At 40.4% G+C, this 23,467-nt stretch overlaps 1 protein-coding gene across 3 annotated transcripts in view; it reads right to left on the bottom strand.

Moving 5' to 3' along the window:
- ankrd12 (ankyrin repeat domain 12) overlaps positions 1-23,467 on the bottom strand; it is a 43,620-nt gene that overhangs the window by 1,742 nt on the left and 18,411 nt on the right. The window contains exons 2-12 of one of the 3 annotated variants that reach the window (XM_036556799.1): positions 10,656-10,769; positions 10,269-10,422; positions 9,272-9,343; positions 8,446-8,592; positions 7,720-7,923; positions 7,411-7,553; positions 6,951-7,098; positions 2,091-6,757; positions 1,857-1,955; positions 496-639; positions 81-176 (exon numbers count right to left, since the gene is read on the bottom strand). In XM_036556799.1, coding sequence (XP_036412692.1) covers positions 81-176; positions 496-639; positions 1,857-1,955; positions 2,091-6,757; positions 6,951-7,098; positions 7,411-7,553; positions 7,720-7,923; positions 8,446-8,592; positions 9,272-9,343; positions 10,269-10,422; positions 10,656-10,715 — 5,934 coding nt within the window. In that variant the 5' untranslated portion in view covers positions 10,716-10,769. The remainder of the gene's footprint in view (positions 1-80; positions 177-495; positions 640-1,856; positions 1,956-2,090; positions 6,758-6,950; positions 7,099-7,410; positions 7,554-7,719; positions 7,924-8,445; positions 8,593-9,271; positions 9,344-10,268; positions 10,423-10,655; positions 10,770-23,467) is intronic. The other 2 variants (XM_036556800.1, XM_036556802.1) reach the window with 2 other exon arrangements.

Below are 23,467 nucleotides of genomic sequence, written 5' to 3'. Positions count from 1 at the left end.
ACCATGCCTGAAAACCTTCAGCAGACACTATAACAATGAAAAAACACTGTACGGCTCATTTATGTGCTTATGAATTTTACCTTTAACTTGTCAAACTTGTCATCAACATCCTGAAGCCAAGACATAAACTGCCTTGCGTTGAACCGATCCCGCACTGAGGTCTTCCCATCGTCCCCCTGTCATGCCATAAAGCAGAACACATGAGCATGAAATGAACATATCACTTCATAAATGTGTCATTCTTCAAGCTGAGTAAAGCTTTGTGAGGGTTTTCAGATCCAGTGCCCTGTAATGACATATCTGAGCCAGATGATGATCAATAAGGGTGCTTTATATTTAGAAATGAAAAATTTTGTAAAAACAACAAAAAAATATTCAACTGCCTAACAAGTAATATGGTCAATACAGAGCTCTGGAAATAGCCTGATTTAATTTAATATTCAGAGGTTTTTCAGCTTATAATCATGTCAGACAATTAGACACACAGTAAGTTACCTGTACATCCTGGGGCATGTTGTATACTTCTGCATCCAACAAGACAGTACAAGCACTAAAAGGGAGCGTCTGATTAGCTAACGTTCTCGCAGCTCGATAATGGACACGCAAGACTTCCTGCTCATTGGACACAATCAGCTTCTCCTGTAAGGTGGAAAAAAATATTCATTTGTTTATACCTCCTGTATGAATGAGCTTGTTATCGCCCTTCTCCCCGTCAGAGGACTGCAAGAAGTGCTTCTTGAAGGAAGGCTGTTGGAAGCCTTAGAGCTAGTTTGTGCCTTGTGTAAACAATTTTTCATGCCCAGGTCATACCAAGATATACCCTGACTAGATCCTATTTACACTTTTCACAAAAATGTGCCCCAGTGTGAACAGATGAGATCTGAATTTACTTCCCTGCTTAAAAAGCACATCAACTTTTTAAGCAGGAAAGTAGTAAGCAGGTAGTTTCATCAACTCATACCTTTTCACCTGCTAGTCAGCACTTGGCAGATGAATTTCTGCCTACCCTAATTGTGTGTGGATGTAGAAAATGCATCAATTTGCATTTGTGTTCAAGACTGTGGTCAAGATCTGGCCTCTGACAGTGGTCAGAGTGATCTGATCATACTGATCACAATGCGTCCTGGTTGTGTTTACTCCTGGCTTTTCATGTCGTCAAGTGAAACTGTTTACTGAAAACGCATGCAAGGTGTAAACAGACCCTTAGTCCGTTCACACCTGGCACTGGCATTTGTCCTGGGTGATCTGATGATAAGTGGGCAGCGCTAAGTGCAGGTGTGAACGGGATCCAATGCATCTCAAAGGACATATTGCGATCCGATCACTCAAACTACCTTTGTAGGTGGTCAGAGACGCATTTGACCACATAACACTTGCAGTGTGAATTCTAAAAACATCCCAATGTGTTCCCAACACATACCAAAGACCACCTAAACAGCTGTGTAGCTTCTGTCTTTATCTTTTCTCCTGTTTATTTACATGTACACAAATAAGGACTCGTGGGACATTTCTGTCTGACAACAAATGTATCAAGAGACTGATGTAGTAAATACATGGGGCACCCTTTGTCCAGTCACGAAATCCTATCATAAGCAAACACAGAAGATGCATTTGAGATACAAGGAAATTCCAGGTGTAAACAGCTATACATTTTGCTGACCATTTGTCATCAGATCAACTGAGATAGAGGTTAACACTTTTCTGTTACTGAAATCGAGCCATGGAGGATCATAGCTCTGAACAAATCATTTCTTCCCTGTTCCAATACAAATGTCTCACACAGAGATTGCTAAGTGTAGTGCTAGAACCAAGTTAAAGAGGTGAGGGCTCATGCTCTCGAGGAAATGTCCACTTACCCTCTCAATGCTGTGTTGTAAGCGCAGTTTCATGCGCACTACCTCTTGCTGTTTGAACATCTCTTTTAGTGGCTCAGGCAGAGAGGGTGGTGGAGTTATCTAAGAGATAAAACAAAGAAAAAAGAATGAACAATAATGTTTGACATCTTTCTCACTCTAAACGAATGAATGATTAAATAAAATGTTTCTCAGTCTTTTCTGTCCATGACAAATAAGCGACTGAAGTTCACTCACTGTTGGAATACAGAGCTTGCTGAGAGGGTTCCCATCGAGCAAGTAGGATCCGTTGAACGTGACGTATTCATCATAGTACTGTGGTGCTTGAGGGATGACGCTACACAGCACCTTCCTCTTTTCCTCAATTTTCTTGCGGATGTGCAGGAACTCGTAGTATGGGTTAGCCCTTTCTGTCTGGTAGGGCTGAATTTCTTCAAGCTTTAATGAGTCTACAATCGCTGCTAAAGACTGCTGAGTCTTCTCTTTGATTTGTTGGGTGGAAAGGCTGGCTTGGGTCGCAGGAGAAACTCTGGGCATCTTTCGCTTTCTTGGATGGGTCACCTGTGCATCAACTTCATCCTCCAGAAGTCTGACTTTAGCCCTGGCTCCAGAAGGATCGCTATCTCTGTCCACTACAGACAGCGGGGAAGAGCTTTCAGAGGTTGCTTCACTTGGTGGTTCTGCCTGAGGATCACGCTGAATACCACTACAGCTCTGACTTAGATCTCCATCTGATGGAGTGTCTGGTTTTGAAGGTTTCTCTTCAATGGCAGGCTGGTCTGTCATCTCTACATCTAGCTCTTGCTTAGCCTCTGGGAGAGACTGGGTCTGACACCTATCCTCAGCAGAAATTACTTTCTCCACTTTTGTTTCAGCAAGTCTACTCTCCAGTCCCTCCTCAGACACTTCCATTGGCTCCTCAGCCGTCCGTTCAGGACTAGCACTGCGGGAAACATTTGTAGACAAAGGCGTGGGTAAACCAAGTTCATTTGTCTCCAACTGTGCATCACCAGTGCCCAAATGCTCATCGGAAAGCCTTGATTTACAATCGTCTTGTAAATTAAAATCAGCCCTTTCTATAACCTCTTGGGATTCTTTGAGTGCACTAGCTGTGCACAGCAATGTTTTAGCAGATTCTTCAGGACTGATTGTATTTGAAATAATGGAAGGAGTTGAGCAGCTTGTCCAATCCATTCCGGCAGCTGCAGAAACATTCTCCAGACTTTTGTCCTCCACTTTCATTTCAGGACCCACTGCTAGGCTCTTCTCTCTTTGTTCTGGTCTGAGATCCAGATCTTCTCTTGTTGACTGATTGTTATTAACCTCTGAGAGAGCATCCCTTTGCAAGCTACTCGAATGCATAGGTGTCTTAGTGTTAAAGCAATGCTGTGATGACACAGGCGATGCAACTTGGGACACAGCGGCCAACAAGAAATCTTTGTTTGAGCCTTCTGTCCTGTCTGCATCAGATTGGTCAAGCCGACCCTGTCCACTTTGCTCTGGCAGAGCTTCAGTGGTGTTAGGCTCTACTGCATTCAGCAACAAACTGCTGGCTTGTGGCAGGCAAGTCTGCTGAACCGTGAGGTCCTTTGTGGAAGAATCTTGAGAGTGAGTTAAGCATCCAACCTGACCGCTTAGAGTGCTACCTTCATCCTCAACATTGACAGAATGTTCAGCTTCAGGTATAGTAATAGGGAGATGCACTGATAATGAGGCTTGACTGCTCTGGTTCTCCTGTACATTTGATGCACTGGCCTCTACTGGGTGGACTTTACTTTGCTCATCACTGGAACATGGTATGTCACCAACTCTTTGAGATTCTTCAATTAGTCTGTCTGCTTCAACTGCAGCAGACTTGGCATCTTCATCCAGAATAGCTCTTAAGTAAGGAGATGCATGTCTGTTTGACAGCGGTGTTCGATTGCACAGAGCTGTGTCAGGAAGACTGTTAGTATCTTTATCATGAACAACTGGCGATCTGGAGGACTGGAGCATGAGGGAAGACTGTGGGAAAGGCGGCTGGGAATCAGATGCATCTACATGGTCTGAATCGTATTCAGTTAGCCTAGGTGTTAGCACAGTTGCCTGGCAGGAATCCTCTGAACTGGCGACTGATATCATGGACACTGATCTTGACATGATGCCAGATCTTTCATTATCTGGTCTTGGAGAGCGACTGAGGCTGTTTTCAATTACTGGACCAGTCTTTCCAAAACATGAGAGAGTTTTGGCATCTAGTGAAAGTGTTCTTCCACTGGTGGCATCTTTTAGGGTCTTTTCCCGACCATAACCCTCAGGGGTGTCTGAGCTCTTGGAGCGCAAGAGTTCCTTGTTTGTGCACAGGTCGTTGGACGAAGAAGGCGTTTTTGTTTTATCTTTGATTTTCTGCTTCCCGGAGTCTGTCCCTGGTCGCTGTTTCAGTCTTTCTCTCTCTTTCTGCTTGATCTTTTCCAAGTGTTTTTTGTGCCACTGCTCAATCTCCTGGTCCTTGAGGCTAAGCATGCGTTCAAAACTGGTCTGCATAAGGTCATCATTGACCAACCTTTTCTCTTTGGGACGGGCATCTTTTTGCGCAGGTGAGGCTTTGGATTTTGACCTATCCAAGTCTGACTCAGTAGGCCTTGCTTTACTGAGTTTGCTATCCCTGTTCTGCTGTAATCGGTCCTTATCCTTGTCCTTTTCCTTGTGCCGGTCACGGTCCCGGTCCCGTTCCCGTTCCCGATGCCTATCAGAATCTCGATCCCGATCCCGTTTGTCCCGATCTTTCTCAGGGGTTTTTAGAACCTCTTCTTTTAACTTCGAAATGACTGTTTTATTGCTGTCAGATATATACCCCTTTTTCTCTTCCAATAGAAGTTTGAGATTAGAACTTGACGTGGAGACAGGAGTGGCTTCTTTTGATTTTTCTTTCTTTCTTTTTTCAGACTCTTTCTCTTTTTCTTTAATTCGGTCAGATTTACCATGATCACAAATTTTCTCAGGAGCTTTTCCCTTCTTTTCAGAAATTAATTTTTCTTTTTCTTTGTCCCTGTGCTCATTAGAAGAATGTTCTTTCTCTTGCCGATCTTTCTCACCTCTTCTTTCAAGTTTCTCCTTGCTCTTCTTGTTTTCCTCATGCTTTTTTACGACAGGCACAACTTTAAGCTTTTCACTCTCTTTGTGGCTCTTATCACCTGGCAAATGTGAAGTGCTTGTTAATTTTTCTCTTTCTTTCCATCGATCTGTAGAGTTGTGAAGGTCAGATTTATCTGGTAAATGCTCCAATTTGATTTTCTTTTCTTTGTCAGGGTGTTTTTTGTCAGCTTTTTCAGATTCCCTATCCTTTGCAGACAGCCGTTTGTCACTTTTCTCTCGAGTACTCTTCTCAGTGGTCTCCACTTGATTTTGATCAGCCAAGCTTCCACTAATAGACTTCTCTTCTGCCTCTTCTTTTACACCAGCACTAGGAAGTGACTCGTCAGGCTTTCGCGTTGAGGTGAGACCTTCTATCCGGTCATCATGTTCAACCCCTCTCCCATCCTTTCCCTTTTCTTCTTTGCAGGTCATCTCTTTCCTCTCTTTTTTTATGAGCTTGTCTTTCTCTCGTTCATCTTTTGGTTTCCTCTCCTTGCTGCCTGAATGCTTATCTTTTGATGTGTTCTTTTCTTCTTTAACTGGCGATAAGTCAAGGGACTTCTGAGGAGAGCAGCTACCTGGCGTCTCACACTTCCCTCCAAGTTCCTCGCTCTCGTCACTTTTGAAGAAATTCTCTTTCCAGAATTCCCGATCAAACTCCATGTTCCTATGCCCATCTTTTCGTACTTCTTTCTGCCGGTGACGATTCCTCTCAGCCTCATATTCCTTCCGGTACTTGTCCTTCTCCTTATGTTTCAGTTTATGCTTTTTCACAACCTTGCCGTCTTTGTCAACCTTCCTGAAGGCACCTTCTGAGCCATCCATACTGTTGCTTAGACTGGCATCTTTAAAAGGACTGGAGCTTCCATCGTCTCCGTCCAAGCTGAGTTCCTTATGGTGATGTTTGCTTTTCTCCTTGTGCTTACAGCCCTTACTACTTTGACCTTCCGTGCAATAGTCAGAATCTGTGTAGTGGTTGTACTTCACTCCATCTATGGGGCAGGATCCATCTACAATGGAGACACAAGTCTTTGCGTTTTCCTGTTTTAATGGAGTCGTCTGCTTGTCAGTTTGGCTATGATTCAGCTTTGGGGACTTCACCGCAGACAAGTGAAAGAGGTGCACCGATGAATCATCCTTTGGACTAAAGGACATTTTAAACGAGTCCTCCTCTCGAACGCTCTTGTCCGAGTTGTCGGACACAGTTGCTGTGGAAAAAAGAAGCGACTTGCTGTTTTCTTTTCCATCCTCTCGAACCTCTTGGTTCTCCTTGTTTTTACTCTGGCTCTTCTTGTTCTTCTTATTCACCTTGCCCTTTTCTTTCTGCTCTGCTGGTGTGAGGTTCAAGCTTTCTTTTTTTGTCCTACTCTCCATTTTGTGAGCATCATTACCAACTGATCTAGTTGGTGAACATTTTCTCTCAGACTGCGTCTCTGTTTCATCGCTTGAAGTGTCAGAGCTGCAGTAGAGGACTCTGGATTTTGACTTTTTTGACTTGCATGATGCCGTTGTCTGGTCGCTCTTGTTGGACTGCTTAGATGGGTAATGATTTTGTTCCTTGTCCTCTTTTTCCCTCTGCCGCAGTTCCCGTCTCAGGATATGCCTGTCATTTAGCGCTTTGCTCAGGTCTTCCTCCTCCTCCTCATCCTTGAACTCATATTCATCCACACCTGAAACGGAAGACGAGGCTTTCGCTGTGGTTGATTTGCCCTCAGAGTCCTTCTCAGTATCGGAGTACTCCATATTTTCATCTACACTTGAAGGGTTCACAGATGGAGGATCTTCAGATTCTGTAACATATAATGCAGAGCAAAAGAAAAGAATCAGTTATCAAGTATTCCACTTCCAAAGACAGACAATTATGGGCACAGAAGAAACAAATATTTTATGTAATTTCTTAGAAAAACATGCATAATAGCATGCCCCGCAGACAATGAAAAACATGACTGTAGACATAAAGCTGTTTAAAGGTTCTCACTGTACCTGAAGAGCTATCCTCTTGATCGGATAATGGAATCTCGCCCTTCAGCAGCTGCTCCACCTCCTTTGAATCTGCAACATCCACTGGCCGCTCGCCTCTCTTGTTTGCCTGGAAGGCATTTCCTCCATGCCGCAACAGTAGCTTCACAATCTGCAAAAGAGTGGGGGCAGTCAGACAAGTCAGTTGGCACAGGATCTGGTGACAACTCTGGAAGCTGAAAATAGCAATAGGTCTCTGTAATTCTGATGTTCGATAGACTCTTATAATATATGAAAAGAATATAACTACCATTTACAAAGCATATCAAAAAGTCTTGATTTCCATTGCATTTCGCAAATTATATAGAGGTAGTCACTGCCGTTCTCCTGCAGTTTCTCTTGCTCTAGCACACCAGATTCAACAAATGGTTCAGATCTTCTCCAGGACTGGAACTGCAAAACTGTATGGCAAAAAAAGACTCACATCTTTGTGCCCACTGCTAGAGGCATCATGAAGAGGAGTGTCATCATCCAGTCCCTGGGTGTTCACTTCTGCTCCTGCACCAATCAGAACCTTTGCTACATCACAGTAACCAAGGTTGCAGGCTTCATGTAGAGGTGTCCAACCTTCAAAAAAAAAAAAAATAAATAACCATTTAAGAGAACTACAAGTGTGATGAAAGCCACCTCTGAAGTTTGCAGAATTTATGGTGTTCTTTGTTTTTATAACCATATAGTCACAGTAATGCATTTTTGCATAATTGCCTTTTACACTCCACACAGTCGGCCTTACCTGCGAAATCTTTGACGTTTACATCCGCGCCGAGCCCGATAAGCTCCTTGACCTGCTTGACATCGCCTCTGATGGCAGCCATGTGCAGGGGAGTCTCTCCTCGCTCATTCCTTTTGTTCACCTTGTCTTTCTGTCGTGATGTGGAGCTGCTAGGGATCTTTTTCTGCACTGCTGGAGTCTGGGAGGGGTGGCTTGGCGTGGAGTCTAAGAACAAAAAGTGGCATCAAGGTCAGGTACTGCTGCTCGCTTGTTAATCAGTGCAGCCAGACTCTGACAGGACCATAAAGAACTAATGATTTACTGCATCTCATGGTGCTGAACATTTCCAGTCCTTCAAAATGTGCATAACTTCACAACTTAGCATATGTGCCATATTGTGTGTGAAGGGAACTGGAGGTACATACAACAGCTAAATAAATTGTATGTTGATAAATGTACCCTGAAAGAGAAGCCTGAACTCTCACTGTTGGTATAATTTTGATTAGACAAAAAGGAATTAAGGGTTGTAATGGTAAGGCGGTATCTTAAGGATTTCTTGTAATTTGCAAAAAGAGGAACTTACAAGTTAAAAGCAAATAACCAGATATAGATGGAAATTCCCTAGCAGAAAGCTAAGTTTCAAAATAAAAAAGAAAAAAGTTTCAAAAGACACTCACAAACAGCCACAAGACAATACAAACATGAAATGAGCACACGTGAACAACAATTAATGCTCTACTATCCTACCTGGACTGTTGTCTCTTGCAGTCATCTGCATCAGAAGTGCCATCTGCTTGCGCTCAGACAGTGGGTAGCCAAACAATATGTTCACAGGGGTGGACTTCTTACCCCCGGATTCCTTCTTTACTTTCTTTTTATCGGGACCATCTTTATCTGCATAAAGAAGACCACCAAAAATAATTTAAACACTATTGTCCCCTATAAGCGCAACACAGCTGACATTTTGAATGCTTCAATTGTTTTCAATTGTTGTCCATCCTAATATGCAGCAAGACATCTAGCAGCAAAAACAAAAGAATACTGCTGTTAGCCTGTCAAGACACATGCATTAATCCAGCTATTCCTTTCCCTTGGGTTTGTGTGTAGTATTTAAACGGCATGCACATAAATTGGATGCAGCACAGAAAACCTGCACGTGTGCATGTTGGTAACTGCCAGCTACTTTCACGTTTGAATAGCAGAAATAGACAAATTCTGTACATCATATCCAGTAACAAGACGATGAAGTAGTATCTGTTTTTCCACCCTTGAGTGACCTAAGAGCTATTGGAAAGAGAGGTCATGCGATAGGAGTTAGTGTATTCTGAGACTGCTGTTCTCTAGCAGCTTTTTAACACATACATCCAAAATAATCAGACAGAAAGAGGTATACGCAAGTGTGTCTGTGGCAGAGGGCGTGCTTGGGTTCGCCTGAGGCTTATGTACATCGGCTGTGCCCATGCTTGCTGAGTAAGCAGACTGTAAAATGGCACGAGATTCCCCGCCGATCGTTTTGTCGCCTTTCTGCGACACAGCAAGGCTAACGTGCGGCGGGTTTAGCAGAGGCAGTTACCTGCGTATATCCTGCAGGGAGGAAGTAATCTCTCTCCCCACATATCGCTCGACTGGCCGGGGTCAGAGTCATCTACAGTGCAGAAGCAGAGAGGCGGGGAGGATAGAGAGGAGGAGAGGTGGAAAGGGGGAGAGGGGGGAACGGGAGAGGAGAGCATTGCGTTATACTCACTCGCTCCCCCCCTTACTCAGATAATAAGCAGAAAATACACTGGGCTAAGTTACCGCATAGGACATAGAGGGCGCCATCGCTGAAATAAAAAGCGGCAAGACGGTGTGAACCTAATCCTTTTCCTCCCCGAGGATTACTTTGGCTCTCCTTTTCCTACATACAGCTAAAGAGATGACAGACCTCTGTCTGATTTATTATTAGGATAATAATAAGAATATTTTTATAATATCAGAATAAATTATAGTTGGCTCAAATCGGAGGCACTGCAAAGCTTCTGGTAAAATTAAACTTATGTAATAAACAGACTTCTTTCTCCTCAAATGAAACTAAAAAACAGCCTTTCCCACAGCCTTCAGCCTTACAACCACATCTACCACCTTGCACATACTCATCAGCATACTAGCTGTCTTAAGGTAGCCTACATCAAAGGTTACAACAGCCTTATAAGCCACTGAAATTGTAGGCATGAAATTGCAATAATGCATAGTGGCTCACATTTTTGTCTTTGTTCCCCCATTCCAAAGAAACCCAAGAAGCACTGGCACTACAGTTTTCCCACATCATTACATTTGAAACAATATTCAGGCCAAATGACTACCTCTGTGGCTACTTCTCGCTCTTGTTCTCACATCTGAATTGTATTTCCCTGTCCTTCCCATGAATCTGAAGACGTAAGCTAAACAGTTATATAACTCTATGAAGAAAATAAATAAATAAATATCACTGGTACCGTCTGTTTGTTCAACAAGTTCCAAAACTGACCACAAGAGGTGGTAATGAGTAACTGAGATGCTGCTGGAATTTTCTGCCAGAATGCTGAACTGACCTGTGTCTGAGTCCCGTTCCTCATTCCGGGGTGGGCTGACCGTGAAGGAGAGCTTGCGTTTCATGGAAGACTTGGGCTTTCCTTCCTTTCCCACGATCTCACTCCGATCCAGCTTCGGCGTTTTAGTGAACGGGGAGATTTTATCTTTACTCTGCTAGAGAAAAATTTAGTGAAATTGTGACACCAATGTTTGAAAAAAAAACAAATTAATAAATTTTTTTATGTACTAAATTAAATACAAAATAATTTTAATTGAGCACAGGTACATCTCACTGACCTACACCTACAGCACTGAAGCTCATTAAATGTTTTCCTCAAGCCAGTTCAAATTATTAGTTATTACAAAAGTTATTGTTATTACAAAAAAGACAGTTGTAGGTGTATCACCTTCTTCCCAGCTGTCTTTTCCACCATGGCTCCATCTCGGTCAGTCCCCGGCTTGGCCATGGTGCAGCTTCTGACTAGCTGTGGCAGCTGCGGCTCACAGGGCTCATCATGGGCCTATAAAGAAAAATGTCTTGATCAGATTAAACATAAAGCAAGCCCATATCAGACGCAACATCAGACAGTAAACTCCCTGCTTGGACACCATCTCTCCAACAAGGCTTTGCCCTGAATTATGCCACAGATTATGAATTTTAAGAATAGAACTAGTATAAATAGTAAGGAATCTAGTCCTAGATCAATGCAGCTACTCTGAGACTTCTTGAACTCAGAGTTCAAGGCTGAATTTTCCAAAAAGCATATTTTCTCTGTACACATAATAATGTCAGAGAAGAGCAGGGTGTACTCAAATGTTCAAAGCACCAGTATTTAAATACTGACATCACTATTCGGGTACTTGTTCCATTTTAGCACGAGGCGGCAGAGAGAATATACAGACCAATAATTCAATGACCTGCCACTTTTATGTTTTAACAGGACTGTAAAATGTTATACTTTTGCTGGTATTTGTGACTAACAAAAAACAGGTATCTCTTCATTAACTCAAGGAACTTGAGGATCCTCAAATATCAAAAGTAGTCGGAATTAACATCCCTACTCCATACCAGGTGTTTCCTTCCGACAAGATCATTCTTCATGTCAAATCTTTCATAGTTACAGATGTTTTTTTTTTTTTTTAGAAACCATATTACACAGGTACATATTACTTGTGATTGTTGATAAGAATTATTTAGAAATAAGAATTGCTGAAAAATGTACCAGGAATTTACTTGATTAGCTAGCTAATTAAAGGCATCTGTTATAACATTGAAATGGAGCAGAATGGAGGGGAGGAGGAATGTGTGCTTCACTAAAATTGGAGATAAAGTTGAAGAAATTTGATGACAGAAAAGAGCTTTGAGGTTTGATTTACTACATGAATTGCACTTAAGACAATCTGATCTGCTCTCTTTTGTAACAAAATGGTGAAAGGAACTGATAGTTTGGGAAAAACTGGAAATATGAAAAAAAAAAAAAAATTATTATTTAGCAAACATCTTTCCAGCACAGTACAAAATGGGATATTTGAAAAGTTAAGATGACTTTACACACAGTCTCAAATCATGGCATTACAGTACAATTAATTCATACATTTCAACACAGACAGAAGAGCAAGTCAGCAAGTAGTGCGTTTGTCTATATATCCACCAATGAGCCTGTGTCGTCTCAATCACAATTTCATTGTTAAAATGTCCCAGTTTAGTGCTTTTAATTATTACATTTTAATCAATACAGTGAGTCAACTCAAATCATCGACTTGTAGTCTTGACATGTTACAAACAAACTTTTTAAAAAGTGTTTCACTCAATAGCAGCATACATACTTCAGACAGTAAACACCTCACTCATGTCGGGTGGTTTACCAGACATTAAAACTGTTGTGAAGCCTCTCTTGATAAAGAAAAATCTAGAAGCAACTCTAAGTATCTAAGTTTCAGACTTCTTTCAAATCCACTTTCATTGAACAAATCATTCAGAAAATCTTCAAGCAACTTATTGGCTTTCTATCCTCAAACAGCTGTCTAGACAAATTTTAGTCAAGACTGTGGCCTAATCACAGTACTGAGACGGCTCTTATTAAGGTCACTAATATGACATCCATTTAAATACAGACTACGAAAGAAAAACATCTTCCATACTACTGCTCGATCTCAGTGCTGCTTTTGATACTGTTGACTAGAGCTGGGTGATATGGCCAAAAATGTTATCACGATAAACAAAATTCATATCGTTCGATATCGATACATACCGCGATAAATGTCAAATCATTATTGCTTTCAAGTTTGAAGGCTGATTTTTGGTCCTGGGTGGTTAATTGCTGTTTTAAACTAACCTTATGGTCGGAACACAACAAACACTCACCAAACAGTGGAACATTTCACAAATCTGTCATGGGAGAGTGGGAGAAAGTGTCTGGTGAGCTGTTTTTACCAGCTGGAAAAGCACGGCTATTTTGTAATAGTCATAATATAAGAAAGAAAACAGATTATTTTAGCTGGTGACGAGCGCTCGGCTACCCTGCTACAAATGACAGTATCACAGTATTCAGACACCAGCTAGCGACGACTGGATTTCTGTATACTATCGTAGTAGTTTAAGTGGTGAACCGCAAAATATCAACACCAGACAAACAGAGTCCTCTTTTTAGGTACGTTTAAACTGAAAGCAGTGCTTTTGTGTCTTGTTTGACCTACAGTATCATCAGTTCTCCGTGTTGTGCGAGTGACAGTGCGCTGCTTCAAGTTAGCCAGCAGCTAGCCTGGAAAGATTTCCCACTCTCCAATGCCTTACAGCTTCCTCAGTTTACTTTCGTTTAAATCAGGGCTGTTATTTACATGAACCCACTTCTTTCTTTCACTTTCAGTGCTTGGGAATGCACTCATACTAAATTATGACTGTCCGAGCGCTGTAACAGCGCTGTAGTTGTGAGGATTGTGATTTAACGCTGCTAAAGCTGTTAGGATGTTAGGAAAGAGGTGAGTTCGCTGTAGGACAGTACAGTTACACCACTGACCTCGTCACTCACACTCGGTCACAGGAGATCAGATTGCCGGTCGCTCCATTCAAACAGGGAATATATAACTCCGCGTTTCAGCCGTTGCTAAAGACTCATCTAACTCGTGGCCCCCTTCCTCTCTAATCATGTAGAAAAACTCAGAAGTGCGCCCTCTCCTGGCGACAGCAGAGTAGTGTCGCTTTCCTTGCAGTAGAAAATGCCACCAAGGCTTTCGCTGATCGTGGAAGTGTGAGAATGGTGTATTATATCGAACATTTATCAAACATGTCGAATCGCTCTATCGAGGAAAAGTTATATCGTGATAATTATCATTATTGTTTTATCGCCCAGCCCTACTGCTGACCATATAGTTCTTCAAGACTTGAGAATTGGGCTGGACTCCTAAAATGATTTAGTTAATACCTACAAGGAAAAAAACTACTTGGTCAAAATAGAAAATATTGTTTATGAGAGCATGCCAGTAACCTGTGGTGTGCCCCAAGTTTCGATTCTTGGGCTGCTCTTGTTTAATTTGTACATGCTTCCTCTTGGTCAAATCCTACAAAACTATGGGATGTCTTACCACAGCTATGTAGATGATACTCAAGATCTATTTGGCCCTCTCCCCAAACAACTATGGTCCCCTTGATTCACTTTGTAAGGGCCTTGAGCACATCACTAACTGGATGGGACAAAACCTTCTGCAGTTGAATAAAGATTAAACAAAGATAATTATATTCAGCAATATCAAAGAGAGGCACAGACTAGCTGCCTATCTGGATTCGAGAGCCCTTAAATCTAAAGAACTCTCATCTAATCTTGGTGTACTAATGGACCTGGATCTCAGTTTTAGCAGTTATGTAAAAGCAGCACTAAATCAGCAGTTTATCACCTTAAGAACATCAACAAATAAGAGATTTTCTCACTAAACTTGACCTGGAGAAACTCATCCACACCTTTATTTCTAGCAGGACTGATTACTGTAATGGTGCCCTAACTGGACCCCCCCAAAAAAAGACAAATTAAACAGGTCCAGATGCTTAAGAATGCAGCTGCCAGAGTCCTCTCTAGGCAAAAATGAAGGCAACACATCATTCCCATTCTTACATCCTTACACTGGCTATCAGAATGTTATGGAATAGACTTTAAGGTACTATTACTGCTCTGTAAATCGCTTAATGGTGTAGGACCAGCATATTTATCTGATATGCTGCAGCAATATGAGCTGAGCAGAACTCTCAGATCATTCATAACTAGTCAGTTAGTCCTGCCTAAGGTAAACACTGAACATGAAGAAGCAGCATTTAGCTACGATGCTGCTCTTAAATGTAATCAGTTGACAGAGAGCATTAAAACACTTTTAAATCTGAAAAATGTCCTATTTGAGCAGTTTAAAACAATGTTAGCTCTACTATATCTTGTAAAGGCACTTTATTATCCTAATTTAATTTTCAATTAGATTTTTAATGTTTATTTGTTTGTTATTTTTATTTAAATCATGTTTAAGCATGTTTTTAATTTTTATTCTCCTACATATTTTTACATTTTACTTTAAATTCTCTTTGTACAGCACTTTGAATGATCGCAGAGTAAGGTGCTATATAAATAAATTTGCCTTGCCTTAATGTGGAACACAGAGGATGAGTAGATGGGTAGGTGAGATGTGACTACATATGCACACCCATATACAGAGCAAACAACATCCCTCAAGTTATTCAAGCAGATGACAGCTTTGACACTCATGTGAGGGTAAGAAATAGTATTTCCATGAAATTCAAGACCAAACTACGCAAAGGAGTAAAAGCGCTGAGTCACTTGCTCATACTGGAGACTGGGAGGAGGTGGGGGAAAAAAAATGACTACGCCACTCAATAGCCAATACCTCAGCGTGGGACAAAGTGTTACAACTCAGGTCACAGGATTTCCTGCTTGAAGAGAACCAGCCTTCACTTAACATATCTACGCCTTTACAGCATAATAGATCCTGTTACGCTCTCAAAAGCTTCAGCTCACTAGACAACTGTCTGAGAATTGCCCAACAAGAGATAGCAGGATAAAACAATCAACTCAGATTTATAGTTCCACCTTATTATGATCTCTGTGGTTAGATATTGGTGTGCTGTTTAGAAAGGTGCAGTAGTATCAGTGCCATATCTATATCTGTAAATAAATATCATACAAATTATCATAGTACTGGAACAACATTCAAAGCACCCATATCCTAAATTTATTTTGTGGGTGTATTTGCCAAGAAGGTCCATTTACTTCCAGTAATACAGTAACATTATTTTCATTGTATGAACGCAGGGTTCACATGAACCATTTTTTGTCAACAATGTCCAGTGACAACAACAGTACTGATGAAAATGTTTATGAAGAAAAGGGTTTTAATTTTTTAATTTTAGGAAAACAAAATTCAGGGTAGAGATCTTTAAAACTGTTTTGTATGGACAGGCCAAACTAATTTTTTAAAGCACCTGTGTATGTGCTCAGTCAGTCAGTTGTTGTGTCTGAAATGGCTAATAAACAGGCTGTTTATCAGTTTTGATCATGATACTACCAGCCACACAGAAATTTTGCTTATTATAAGAAAAACTACTTGCCTCACTAACAATACTTGGACTGGCACGCATTTTTCATGCTTTTGTTTACATGTTTACATTTCTTACATTTTTTACATTTCTGCACCTTTCATACTAAACAGCATTTCTGAGACCAATGCAGAAAATTATTGTTATTATTTAATGCAGAGACTTACTACATTCTTATTAGAGATGCATTGATACCATTTTTTTCAGACCAAGTACAAGTAGTGTTCTGGTACTTGCCAATACTGATATGGATACCACACTGAGTAACCTACTTAGAATTAAGTAGTTGTTGGCGTATAAGTGCAATGTGCCTTAACAGTTATTAAAATCTAAATGATTTTAAATGAACTATGTTAGCTTTGGTTACACCATATCGAAGCGCTGCAGTGGAGAAGAGTGGGTTTTGTTCCACATTAGAAACAAAAATACCTACAGATAGCTCTGTCTATGGAACATATCCAATAAAGCTGTTTCACTCAATATGCATCTGATGTGCATCTGAGAACCAAGCAAAAGTGTTGAGAAACTATGCAACAGCAGCTCTTGTAACAGCAGCAACTTGTGCCACTCTCTGCACTGAAACTAAAACCAGGAGGTGATGTACACATATGGGACAATATGGTTTCTCTATTTCACAAAATAAAAATAAATAAATAAATAAATAACGTATCAACATATAACTCACAATTCTATTTAGCCAAAAGGGCTAACAGAGTAAAGTCGGCATATACAGACACTGGTACTGCAAATGTACCAACTTTTTTCCTCCATTACGATCAGTGTAGGAAGCGTGTTGTAAAGGTGGTGTATTGGTGCATGATCTAAAATATAGAGTTATAGAGATATAGAAATATAGAGAATATAGGTGTTTTATGTTTGAAATGAGCAATACTGCTTGTATTTTTCAGTTTTAATAAGCCACTGAGTATAACATCACACTGTCATCAACTAAAACTATTTGCCAATTTAGTCAATCATACTCCTTGTTGACTGTAGCCTCATACCACTGGATTATGTGTTTGTTTATCCCTAGATCTCCCACAACCATGGTCCAACATAGTCTCCCAAAGGCATCCTCTAGAGCTAACGTTACTGATATTACTGCTACTGACACACATGCATGTAAAGGGGAGTCAGAATTTGGAATAGGAATGAGTGGGGTCAAAGGTGCTGTAGGCTGAATATATGTGAACATTACATATACATTGGTTTTGGTGACATCACAAGAACACTGAATGCAAAACACTGTGCAAAACACAAACTGCATGTTTACATGCTATCATTAAACTTCAGCTTGTCAGAAAATCCAGTTCTCCATCACATGATCCCTTTAAGATTTTTACTAATATTTAAGAGGAATATAACAATCAAATATATACTATCCAGCATATTTTGAAACAGAAGACATGTTTACGGGTGTGATGGTGCCGGTGATGCCTGAAATAAGCGATACACAAAAAAGTAAAGTGCTGCTTGAACAACTTACCCTGATGACTGATTAATAAGAATCACAAAATGTAAGCTTTAGAACAGGGCAGTCATTGTTGCCTGTAACCAACAACTCTGCTGTTATGGGCAGGCCTGTTCACAACACAGTGATTGATCTAGCTTGACTATATAAACAGGCCAGGCTTGATGAGATCAGACGTAAACAAGACAGAAACAGTGAAACACATTAAACTGCTTCAGACAAGGTTGGAAACTGGATCACCATAATACAACAAGCAGAGAAGGTTAAAGCAAAAATGGGGCAACTAACATCCCAACGTGAACAGCCATCTCCATTTCAGTAAATGCTGTGGGAGGTAAATGACTGAAATGAGACTCAAGGAGACTGAGCTTAAAACAGATACAGAAAGACAGACAAATGCACTTACACACACCTGGCACTGGAATGGAAACACAAACAGACAGCTCCAGACCCAACACTGTGACCCTGGTCTGCTATTTCTGCTGGGACAGGAGCAGCAGGACCACTGACTCCTCCATATACTTTCCCACCATTTAGAGCCAACAGTAACAGCCATCTCAATCTACATCTCTTCACTCCACTCCAATTTCCAGAAATACAACCACAAGCGTGAGGAATGATGTGACCTCAGGGCCAGTTTTAAATAAAAAAAAAATCTTTCAAACCCCTTCCTGGAACTGCAATTTCACTCAACATGAGCATTACCTTGTAACCAGGTTTCTCATTTAATTTCTCACTTAACAGTGTTTTTGCAATTTTCTTTTAATTAAACTTTTATTTTTCTTTCCCTGTTCAGCTGAGTTTAAGAAAATTGCTCAATAAACAAATGTTTATTATTCTAAATTACAAATTAACTTCTATTAAAAAATGAAACACAGGCTCCCGAGTGGCGCAACCGTCTAAGCGTTGGCCCTATCATCAGGAGATCGCGAGTTCGATCCCTGGTGATGCTACAGCCATCCGTAGCCAAGAGTCCAGGAGAGCACAATTGGCCTCGCTCTCTCTGGGTGGGTAGGATGGCCCCTCCTTCCCCCCCCATCACTCAACGCGATGCTAGTCAGCGCAGGTGTCTGTTAGCTGACGTAACAGATCTGGCGGTTGGCGCTTTCCTCCGAGCACGTTCGGCTGTCCACTGACGTTGCGTGAGCAGCAGTTCAAAAAGAAGCGGTGGTTGGTTTCACAGGTCTCGGAGGAAGCCTGTGTTAGCCTTCACCCTCCTAGTGTTGATAGCATCATGTGATTGGGGGAGTCCTAACTAGTGGGTGGGATTGGAAACGACTAAATTGGGGAGAAAATCGGGTAAAAAATCCAACAAAACACTGGAATGGAAACACACAGTTGCTGAATCCTTACTTTCACCACCTCCGGCTAATAAAAAGTCAAAAATGGTCACTCTTCATAAAAGCATATAAGGCACCAGCAGCAGAACTAAATTTGTGTAAAAATGTGTTTAGGTTGCAATAGTGCAATAAAAACAATGCAAGGGGATAACACACTATTGTGTCTGAAAATAAAAACAGTACAAAGAGTCAAAACAATCTAATTTCTGAGGCGGGATTAGTTCTACTGAACAACTGTTTCTGAATTCATAAGCCGATATCATATCTGAAACAACAGTACTTATGAAAATGAGACAAAATGCTATGTAGGATACTCTACAAAAAACAGTTGATGTTATAGAGAAGATGATGGGGCAGCTAATCACAACAGAATTTGGAGGCACAGTAACAAAAAACAGCATGTTTAGGGGATATGTTAGAAAATGGTCAGGTAAAAATGAATCACAACAGCTTTTGTTACATAAACCCACGCCAACGTTATAAGTAAGGCTCTTGGAAAAAATAAAATACAAGAAAAATATAGGACATTTAAAACATATTAAGCTAAAATACACCAGAAAACATTTTAAGATCTCTATGCAAAAATGTTGTTTACTTGGACTGCAAGAAACAGACAATGCAACCAAGTTCTAAGACTGAACTTTGGAGGTGTGGGAAAAAATCCCTGCAAATTTCTTTGGAAAACAAAGCAATTCCAAAAATAAAAAATAAAAAATAAACAAGTAAACTAAATACAGAAAAATTTAATATTAGATTTAGTTGCGGACACTGAAAAATAAATAACATAATGGCCGTTTTGCCAGGAGATTAAATAAATGGAGGAGATCTTCGCCTTTTATATAGTACAGTAGGACTAAGGACTCCTGGATTTCTGGAGATACTTTCCTATCTGTGCCTCACTAAAAGGTTAGATGCCTCTCTTATTTTCAGCAGCATTTTTTGTTTCTCTTTACAAAGTGTGCTTATTGTGGAGAGTGCTCGACAGTGCTGTACATGGTGGGCCATCTCTCACTCAAGTAAAAGCAAATTAACCCACAGACTTACAGACGGAAAAACACAAATCTAGCTCTCACTGATGACAACAGAGAGCGTAACTACAATTAGAGGAGTGTTTGGGACTGTAACATTTCTTCAGATTATAAAATCACCATACACAGAAGCTAAGAGTCTGAGTATTTCTGGTATGTTTATATGCAGACTCTGGAGAGCAAGAGAGGAGGTGTTACAGCCTAAAAGAAATATGGCAAGATTATCAAGATAAGTCACAGCAACAGTTTATACCAAACCTGACAAAAACTGTTTATATAAATGGTAGATAAGCAACTTACCAGCCAGCCCAAGTAAGATGCCAAGCAAGATGTGATAGTATGTAGAACTTTATATAAATATTGCCATGTTTATGTAACCAAGACATAAAGCTGTGTTAAATACACCATCTCACCTTCTCAGGACAGGAAAAAAAGTCAGTGAAATTCAAAACTTGAAACATGAGACTGCATTATCATATTATTACATTTCATGATCTAGCCTGTGACTGCACTCGAGCGAAGAGGAAGGAAGACTGTGTGATGTCATCAGACTGGGCCGAGTGTCTCTGCTCTTGTTGCAGAGTGAATTATTCAGGCAGGCGCACACACACACACACACACACACACACACACACACACACACACACACACACACGAAAACCGCTGGGGGGAAAAACACAGGAACATGCCCACTCGCAATGACTGTCGATCGCTGAGAAAGACAGGTAAAGGAACACTGCTTATGACAGCAGGCTATTTGACAGGGTCAAAAAAATGCTTCTGGAAGTCCATGGTAAGAGTCACTAGACTGCTGAAAACCTAAAGATTCAGCCGTAACTGTTATGCTGTTATGTAACAATGACTGAGCACAGAGCAAAGAAGGAACCAGACAGTTCCACGAGCATGTAGCAGGATAACTGCATAGGAACTCATCAACACACAGACGGATTCAATGACATTACATTGTGGTTGTGACAAAACCTTCAGATATGCAAACTCATTCTTTCACTCTCACACTCATGGCCTGGACCAATTAACGGCATTACTTGAGCATTCAATTGCAAAACAGAAATTCTAACCTAAAACGTTTTCTAAGAATAACAATCTAGAAAACCTGAAGCACAGGCACGTCTCATAGCTATTCTGAGTTACATTCCATCAGTTTTAGTATTTACATTAGAGGTGGGAAAAATGATCAACTTTTAGCATCACGATTGTCTTGAAAGTAGAGTTGGGCTAATAGACAATGCCATCACCCATCACTGACAGCTGGCAAACATCACAATGTTGAGCCAGCACAGTCACCACACCAACAGCAGGGGCACTTTCGTCAGATTATCCTGTTAACAGCGCAATGTTACACCTATTATTTAATAAAGCAATTTCATTTAAACTTTTCAATTGTGCTGACACAGAGTCAGGTACAAGCACAGAACCATAAAGTATTCACCTTTCACAGCATGTCTAACGCAGGAATCTGTTTTTTAAACCAATGCGTCTTGTATTTTCATCATGATAGCTAGCTATAATAGGGTCAAGCTAGTGGGGTTAGCTCGGCAGTACTTGAGATTTTTCTGCCTTTAAATACAGACACTTTTAGCTTGTAACAGGCATGTAAGTACTTTGAAGCCTTTTATTACTGTAGCGTTAGTCTGTTAGTCAGTCAGCTTCCTGCTAAATGCTCAGCCTAGTAGTCAGGGCAGAATTCAGACAGTAAAAAAAGAGAATATAATGTGTACAAAAGTTAAAGCGAGTCTGTTAGGAGCAAACAGTGATGTTCAACTGGCAGTTTATCATCAGGTTGCATTTAATAGACACAAATTGCAACACTAACAACAAGGCTTCTTCAGCGAGTCATTATGAAAGCTACAATCTTATATCGGATGAATCTCCGGGCTCTTTATGCTTGAGCATTGCTGTTCATGCCATAATTTCATCTTCACTCGGCTGTACTGACAGCAGCAAACAGCACACTGTCTTAGAAAGCCTCAGAGACATTTAATTAGACAAAACAATAACTTAAATAAGCAGACTTTTTGTGTTTGCTTAAAAAAAAATAAAAATAATAATAATAAAACTGTAACGGACAACACTTATATTCCCCAATGTAACATTTAAGCCAAAATCTGCAAATACATGGTCATGTGAAAAATAAGGTGGATGCAGAGACTGCTTAATGCATGAGTACAGTGTTTGGAAATGGGATATAGCATTTCTATACTGCAATGCATGCTAAGACAGGACATGGTATATGTGAGTGGATGTATATACCAAGTTATCTTTGATTTATGGTGTTTATCTTTTGTTTCTATGTTAACTCTGTTGTGTCGGTTTTCCAACTGCGGGTGGATGGGTGGGAGGGAGGTTGTTCAGAGGGGAGCATTTATTTGTATTTGTACCCGTGTTATTATTATACCTCTTATTTTTTTGTTTAGTATTAAAAATAAAAAAGTTGCTCATAAAATGCAGAGAAAAGAATGAAAGACTGGGTGCATAGGGAAGGATGGGGTACCCCCATCCCAATGTCATCGTCCATCACTATGATGATGAGCAGACACTGCCCAACCCTACTTGAAAGATTCTCAATCAATTCAGAAAATGTCAACATCTTATACACGCTCTGCGATTCACCTAAAAATAAACACACATCCAGCCAGGCACCGCGTAGACATTAAGGAAAGAATCTCACTAATGCACTCATGTTTGCTGTCACAAGTTAGTTGTTACAAACTCCATGTATATGAAGTAAAAGACCCAAAACCACAATAAACATTCCATACAAAAGAACACAGCTTTGTTTAAAAACCAGCTCAGGAGATTGCCAAATGGCTTACAGGTTAATTCAGTAATATTCAAAGTTAGGTTTTATGTAGTTTATATATTTACTGAAGGATTAACTGTAAGGCAGCAGCACACAATGTAAAAAATATGCTGGGGTTTTCCCCAGAGTGAGACATACCATCTGAGGAAAATTCTCAGCATTTTCCGTTCAGCTTAAGCAGTGTTTCACCACACGTATGCTATACTTGGGCGGCCCCCCAAGCATATCAATGGCCACTCAAGCGTACAGTATTTTGTAATTTAAAATCCCGGCTGAACAAATTCTAACGAGAAAAATCAAAGCACCACTGTTTTTTCCTGTGGTCATCTCAACAACCTACACCTTCACTTTAAAAGAAGTCTTGGTTTATCAGATTTCATCATTACAGTAATGCCACTTTTGGATATCCATATAACCAGCTCTCCTCATGGTACCCTCCCTGGTTTGTTGCCGACCTGTGGAAAACACTGCTTGTTGAGTTGTAAAATTTTTCCCACTTTCCCATTGGCATCTATAGCTGAATTGCAGAACTCTGTAACACTGGAAACATATTTTGTTTTTTCAATGTAAAGCACACTGACATTTTTTAAACTCAATGGTTTTAAACTCATTAATTTACCTGAGCACAACACACAAAAGATTGTCATGAAAATCAGTTAATGCTGAAAAATCTTTTCAATTTCAAATATATACTGATAGAGATCTGATTCAGATATCATTCATTCCTAATGTAGGCTACAGAAATCAAAAATAAAGATGAATCGAGAATTGTTTTATAAGTGCATCTTGACACTCAAATGAAATGAATAAATTATTAAGTGTATAAAGATTCCCATCCCTAATTGTAATTAACATATGGCAAAGGAGGCAGACAACAATTATTCTAGTAAGAAAAAAAGCAGTAAGTAAAAAAGCCAAAACTTTGAGGACAAGTTAAAATCAGTGGACAGTCTACTTGTCTCTACACAC

The sequence above is a fragment of the Colossoma macropomum genome, unplaced genomic scaffold (genome assembly GCF_904425465.1).
Source record: "Colossoma macropomum unplaced genomic scaffold, Colossoma_macropomum, whole genome shotgun sequence".
Lineage (NCBI taxonomy): Eukaryota > Metazoa > Chordata > Actinopteri > Characiformes > Serrasalmidae > Colossoma > Colossoma macropomum.
Note: the sequence above shows the minus strand (reverse complement) of the source record. Positions and strands in the feature narration are given on the sequence as shown.